The sequence below is a fragment of the Electrona antarctica genome (genome assembly GCF_951216825.1).
Source record: "Electrona antarctica genome assembly, chromosome: 3".
Lineage (NCBI taxonomy): Eukaryota > Metazoa > Chordata > Actinopteri > Myctophiformes > Myctophidae > Electrona > Electrona antarctica.
Genome location: NC_136808.1, coordinates 59,134,572 through 59,142,041, shown reverse-complemented (window position 1 = coordinate 59,142,041; position 7,470 = coordinate 59,134,572). Strand labels below are relative to the sequence as shown.

Below are 7,470 nucleotides of genomic sequence, written 5' to 3'. Positions count from 1 at the left end.
TAGAGAGAACACCGACATGGCACTGTGTTCCTTAGAGAGAACACCGACATGGCACTGTGTTCCTTAGAGAGAACACCGACATGGTACTGTGTTCCTTAGAGAGAACACCGACATGGTACTGTGTTCCTTAGAGAGAACACCGACATGGCACTGTGTTCCTTAGAGAGAACACCGACATGGCACTGTGTTCCTTAGAGAGAACACCGACATGGCACTGTGTTCCTTAGAGAGAACACCGACATGGCACTGTGTTCCTTAGAGAGAACACCGACATGGCACTGTGTTCCTTAGAGAGAACACCGACATGGCACTGTGTTCCTTAGAGAGAACACCGACATGGCACTGTGTTCCTTAGAGGGAACACCGACATGGCACTGTGTTCCTTAGAGAGAACACCGACATGGCACTGTGTTCCTTAGAGAGAACACGGACATGGTACTGTGTTCCTTTAGAGAGAACACCGACATGGCACTGTGTTCCTTAGAGAGAACACCGACATGGTACTGTGTTCCTTAGAGAGAACACCGACATGGCACTGTGTTCCTTAGAGAGAACACCGACATGGTACTGTGTTCCTTAGAGAGAACACCGACATGGCACTGTGTTCCTTAGAGAGAACACCGACATGGCACTGTGTTCCTTAGAGGGAACACCGACATGGCACTGTGTTCCTTAGAGAGAACACCGACATGGCACTGTGTTCCTTAGAGAGAACACCGACATGGCACTGTGTTCCTTTAGAGAGAACACCGACATGGCACTGTGTTCCTTAGAGAGAACACCGACATGGCACTGTGTTCCTTAGAGAGAACACCGACATGGTACTGTGTTCCTTAGAGAGAACACCGACATGGCACTGTGTTCCTTAGAGAGAACACCGACATGGCACTGTGTTCCAAACACCGACATGGCACTGTGTTCCTTAGAGAGAACACCGACATGGCACTGTGTTCCTTAGAGAGAACACCGACATGGCACTGTGTTCCTTAGAGAGACACCGACATGGCACTGTGTTCCTTAGAGAGAACACCGACATGGCACTGTGTTCCTTAGAGAGAACACCGGCATGGCACTGTGTTCCTTAGAGAGAACACCGACATGGCACTGTGTTCCTTAGAGAGAACACCGACATGGCACTGTGTTCCTTAGAGAGAACACCGACATGGCACTGTGTTCCTTAGAGAGAACACCGACATGGCACTGTGTTCCTTAGAGAGAACACCGACATGGCACTGTGTTCCATTAGAGAGAACACCGACATGGCACTGTGTTCCTTAGAGAGAACACCGGCATGGCACTGTGTTCCTTAGAGAGAACACCGACATGGCACTGTGTTCCTTAGAGAGAACACCGACATGGCACTGTGTTCCTTAGAGAGAACACCGACATGGCACTGTGTTCCTTAGAGAGAACACCGACATGGCACTGTGTTCCATTAGAGAGAACACCGACATGGCACTGTGTTCCTTAGAGAGAACACCGGCATGGCACTGTGTTCCTTAGAGAGAACACCAACATGGCACTGTGTTCCAAACACCGACATGGCACTGTGTTCCTTAGAGAGAACACCGACATGGCACTGTGTTCCACTGTGTTCCAAACACCAACATGGCACTGAGAGAGGAGATGGGTGGTGGTGGTGGTGGAGTGCATCAAATAGAGAGAGAGAGAGGAGATGGGTGGTGGTGGAGTGCATCAAAATCCTTGGGCAGTCCGCCTGATGTGTCAGTCCTGATCTAAGCCACACCTGCTGCTAGCCATAGAGTGAGACAGAGAAGAGGAGAGAAAGAGGGAGGGAGGGAGAGAGATATAGAGGGAAAAGAGAGAGAGAGAGTGGGAGGTAGTGGCGTGTAGCATGCCTCTGCACACACAATCACAGGCAGAGCAGTCGCTGAAGCGAGCGGTCGGCTGTACTCTCTCTCTCTCTCTCTCTCTCTCTCTCTCTCTGTTTGTTGCTCTCTCTCTCTCTCTTGCTCTCACACATGCTTGCGTCCTCCTCCCTCTCACCTCCTCTCCTCAGCAAAGAGAGGGTCTTTTTGCCTCCTGTCATCTAGAGAGAGGGGGGTGTAATTAACTAGACTCTGCAGGATCCTCTTCACCAATCAACGCTGGTAAGCAAACGAGGCAACTGAGACGTTTGCTCGTCGGACACTGGAAATTGTTGTGATATTCCCCCACCTCGACCCTCAGGATTGGGAATTTTGCTCAGACAGCTAGAGAACACACATCTGACATTTGGCACACACTGTCTGTCACATTCGTTTTGTTTATTCCGTCATTCCTGAAGAGGGAAACAGGTGGGATCACGGGGTCTTAAGCCCCCCCACACTGCCTGATGCTCCTCCACTCAGACTGATGCGGGAGCACTCGAGGACTAGGCAGCGGAACAGCAATCATTCACACTCATCAACACCACATCGCAGCGGGCTGAGACTCAGCGCTCAGCGTCAAGTGACACTGTGCCCGTGCTCTCCAGTGGAGTGTGTGAGTTAATTGTTCCCGCATGTACAGTTTCATGTGCTTGAAATACTCCCAAATACACGACGGTATACAGTAAAGCGATACAGCGTGGACTGCATGAGCGAGTGGGATTAAACCGTGGGACTTTTCCACCCCGTCTCTCTCCGTGGGAGAGGAGAGGAGAGGAGAGGGAGTCCACAGTGGGGGAGACCAGAGGAGTGGGAGAGGAGAGGAGAAGGAGTCCACAGTGGGGGAGACCAGAGGAAGAGGAGAAGGAGTCCACAGTGGGGGAGACCAGAGGAGTGGGAGAGGAGAGGAGAGGGAGTCCACAGTGGGGGAGACCAGAGGAAGATGCCCGCCATCCTTGTGGCCCCTACAATGAAGTCGGGTCTACCCAAACCCAGGCCGGTGCACAGCGCTCTGCCCATCCCTCAGATCCCCAGTCGGCCCTCTGCCCTGCAGCTGTCCACCGGGCCCCTCAAGCCCCCCGCACAACCTCCCCGGTACCATGTCCCCCCGGCGGGCTGGGAGCCCCCGAGAAGCAATGGTCCAAAGGCGGACACACAGGTTAGAGAAATGAGACCGCCGCCGGCGTCTATGAATTACACCACACAGGTTTCTGTGGCACACACACACAGGTTTCTGTGGCGTTATAAATTGTAATTTTTTGGAGGGGCGCTAAGCCCAGCTTTGTGTGTGTGTGTGTGTACCCCATAGCGATGATTTGATTGGCGGAGCACCCCATAACGATGATTTCATTGGTTGAGCAATGTACGTATTAAGGATAAAAATTGAGGACAGAAAATGTGTGCACGAATATGTCCTGTGGCTTGTGTCTGTTTTTCAAAGGGTGTGTGTGTGTGCGTGTCAGTGTGTGTGTGTGTGTGTGTGTGTGTCCGTGTCCAGGGTGACTAAACACAGAATACCCTGATCACTGCATGCTCTTATAAGGTACTCTGCACTCCTGCATCAGTGAGACAAGTGCAGCCAAAATACAGGGTGTATTATTCCTGGAAGGAAAGAGAATGCCCCCCCCCCCCCCCCCCCCGCCCCCCTCTGTCTCTGTGTGTGATGCTGATGTGCAGACAACTGGCCAGCTGGCTAGGTGGCTAGCAGAGCAGGGTGACTGTGCTGTGCTGTGCTGTGTTTGTGTCCTGTTGGCTGAGCTTACTTAGCAACCCTTGAACAAAACGCAGGAGATGGCGAGAGACGGAGAGAGAGAGAGAGAGAGAGAGAGAGAGAGAGAGAGAGAGAGAGAGAGAGAGAGAGAGAGAGAGAGAGAGAGAGAGAGAGAGAGAGAGAGAGAGAGAGAGAGAGAGAGAGAGAGAGAGAGAGAGAGAGAGAGAGAGAGAGAGAGAGAGAGAGAGAGAGAGAGAGAGAGAAAGGGAGAGAGATATCACTCCAATGCCATGTAAGGTTGTGCAGAGGGAAAGTAGGTGTGCGTGCGTGCGTGCGTGCATGCGTGCGTATGTGCGTGCGTGTGTGTGTGTGTGCATGTGTGTGACTGCCTGTGGCGGTCCTGTAGAGAGCGCCACCTGCAGTAGAACCATGTGTTAGTCAGGCAGCCATACGTAGAAAGGCCCCCCTGAGAACCAGGAGGTCTCCGGTTCAGCCCTCGGCCCCAATCTATGTGTCCAAGTGTCCCATGAGCAAAGCACTTAACCCCTGACTGCTCCCTTGGTGCTGCATTGACAGCACCCACTGCTCCTCATAGTTAGGACAGTTAGGATAGTTAGGATAGGTACATTCTAACATTCTATTCTATTCATAAAAAATAATAAATAAAAAGGATGGGTACATTCTAGGGCTAGGACTTTAATTAATCAGTTTTTAATTAATTACAGAAATAATAACGCGATTACTTATTTTTACTAATTTTAATCGCGCTTAGTTTTTGCACCACTGAACCTTTTCTCACTGGACGAATTGCAGGCGTATACCGATCGTACAGGACGGTGCACGCTATGGGAGAAGAAGCCAATCAGACGGCTTGGCTTGGCCCGGTGGATGATGGGAAAGGTATATTTAAAAAGAAAACTCACTCATTGGGGAGCCCACTGGCCTAGCGGTACAGGCGCATCATGCCACATATAGGCTCTGGCCTGACAGCGCGTTGCGTGTTCGAGTCCCGTTCATGACGACCTTTGCTGCATGTCTCTCCCCGTCTCTCTCTCCCTCTTTCCTGTCCGTCTGAACTTGATACTATCAATAAAGGTAGAAAAGCCAAAAACACATCTTTAAAAAAAATATATTGTATACCAAAATCCGTTTTAACTGAAAAAAATGCTTCTCAGGTCAAATATTGATCATATACGATTGAAATGTGATTAATTTAGATGTTTTTTAATCAAGTCCCAGCCCTTAACAGCACCCACTGCTCCGTATAATAAATGCAGAGGACACACATTTCACATACTGCATGTGCACAATGTGAAATGTGTGTACTGTGACAAGAGGTACCCAAAATATTGGGGACTAACATGAACACCATCTATTCGTTCCTGCATGGCCACACTGACCAGAGATACAGGAGAACACTGACCAGAGATACACTGACCAGAGATACAGGAGAACACTGACCAGAGATACACTGACCAGAGATACAGGAGAACACTGACCAGAGATACACTGACCAGAGCACTGACCAGAGATACAGAAGAACAGTGGCGTGCACAGATAGACACTAGGGGGTGCTAGAGCACCCCCTGCCCTTTTGGCAATGTGCCCTTTTGAAAAAAAAAAAAAAAACACTTTTTTTTTTTTTTTTGATTTTTCAAAAATAGCAGACCTACAAGCTCATAGCGCGCCACTCGGTGGCGCGCTATGAGCTTGTAGATCTGCTATTTTTCAATAGCTAAAGCATAACATAATGCTAACACCAAAAGGGGTTCCCGCCCAAAATGGGTTAAGGCAACCGGCCGGTTCCACGCGCTGCACAAGGTGCCCTTTTTTAACTTGAGCACCTGCCCCTCTAAATGTCTGTGCACGCCACTGCAGAAGAACACTGTGGGAGGATTGGTTGGTTGGGTTTGCAAAATTGAAGCTGCGGGCTCTATATAGACCTAATATGCTACTGTATATGGACTCAAGCCACAGGGGAGATAGATCTGCGCATGCACGTGAGTGTGTGTGTGTAACAGTGTGTGCGCGCACGCGTGTGTGCGTGTGTGTGTGTCTGTGTGACTGTGTGAGACTGTGTAACTGTGTGTGCATGTGTGCGCACGCCGTGCATGCATGCGTGTTGCGTGTGCGTCATTGGCTCCAGTTTGAACACAGTCTGGTCCTGCAGGGTTTCCACTGAAGCGATCTCATGAGAGCTGCTGCTGATGATGTCACACTGACACCTGCTCTGCTATTGGCTCTGTTGATGTCTCGTACACTGACAGCTGCTCTGCTATTGGCTCTGCTGATGTCTCGTACACTGACACCTGCTCTGCTATTGGCTCTGCTGATGTCTCGTACACTGACAGCTGCTCTGCTATTGGCTGCTGATGATGTCTCGTACACTGACAGCTGCTCTGCTATTGGCTCTGCTGATGTCTCGTACACTGACAGCTGCTCTGCTATTGGCTCTGCTGATGTCTCGTACACTGACACCTGCTCTGCTATTGGCTCTGCTGATGTCTCGTACATTGACAGCTGCTCTGCTATTGGCTCTGCTGATGTCTCGTACACACTGACACCTGCTCTGCTATTGGCTCTGCTGATGTCTCGTACACTGACACCTGCTCTGCTATTGGCTCTGCTGATGTCTCGTACACACTGACACCTGCTCTGCTATTGGCTCTGCTGATGTCTCGTACATTGACAGCTGCTCTGCTATTGGCTCTGCTGATGTCTCGTACACACTGACAGCTGCTCTGCTATTGGCTCTGCTGATGTCTCGTACATTGACACCTGCTCTGCTATTGGCTCTGCTGATGTCTCGTACACACTGACAGCTGCTCTGCTATTGGCTCTGCTGATGTCTCGTACACACTGACACCTGCTCTGCTATTGGCTCTGCTGATGTCTCGTACACTGACACCTGCTCTGCTATTGGCTCTGCTGATGTCTCGTACACTGTCAGCTGCTCTGCTATTGGCTCTGCTGATGTCTCGTACACTGACACCTGCTCTGCTATTGGCTCTGCTGATGTCTCGTACACTGACAGCTGCTCTGCTATTGGCTCTGCTAATGTCTCGTACACTGACACCTGCTCTGCTATTGGCTCAGCCAAACCTCTGGTCTGCAGGCCAGGAAACACACTGATTTCCATTTTTTTCCTCTTTTTTTTAACATCTCGTCACATTGTTTTCCTCAAACATAAAGCAGCTATAGAGGGTATGCGCGTGACATCATCATCAAACCAGGAAGTTATGCAGGAACGCCTACTGAGTGGCAAAAAAATACTTTCTGGCCTTGACAACCCATACATCCAAACAGAAAAGTCCTATCTGATTGCATGAAATGACTTTAAATTAAATTAAATTCACTTTGCCACTCGATTTGCCACTCGATCTGCCATTCACTTTATGCATGCGCATACCCTATAACAATAGCAAGACATAATTAAGAATAACAAGTATTAAGGTATAGGAAGCTAAGTATGTACATTAATCATGGTATTATGCGTTGGTGTGCCTGAAGGTGCTGTGTGCATGGATGGATCCCACTATTTTATTATGCGCATATATTATGTGTGCGGTATATGTAAATAAGCATCTATTTACATTTACTTACATGTGCGTTTATGTGCAGCATTCATTTGTACAGTAGGTGTCAGGTTCCTGTGTGTGTGGTGGGCGTGTTTAAATTAGGGATGCACGATATCATCGGTAGCATCATCGGAATGGCCAGTAGATCTGTTATTTTTGAAAAATCGTGAAAATGTGACGCAAATCTTTGAATATATATTCTATCACAGCGAACGTTTTTAACTCTAATTGGCCATATCGGCCATAAAAATGCCATATCGGTATCTGAACGGTCTCAAAATAATCCAGATTATTTAATCGGTTTTCACCAGCA

The 7,470-nt window shown here is 49.2% G+C and overlaps 1 protein-coding gene across 1 annotated transcript in view; it reads left to right on the top strand.

Moving 5' to 3' along the window:
* Window positions 1-2,811: 2,811 nt before the first annotated feature.
* nav2a (neuron navigator 2a) overlaps window positions 2,812-7,470 on the top strand; it is a gene marked incomplete at its 5' end in the record, with an annotated part of 162,383 nt that continues 157,724 nt past the window's right edge. Inside the window, one exon of the mRNA XM_079496421.1 lies at window positions 2,812-3,027. Coding sequence (XP_079352547.1) covers window positions 2,812-3,027 — 216 coding nt within the window. The remainder of the gene's footprint in view (window positions 3,028-7,470) is intronic.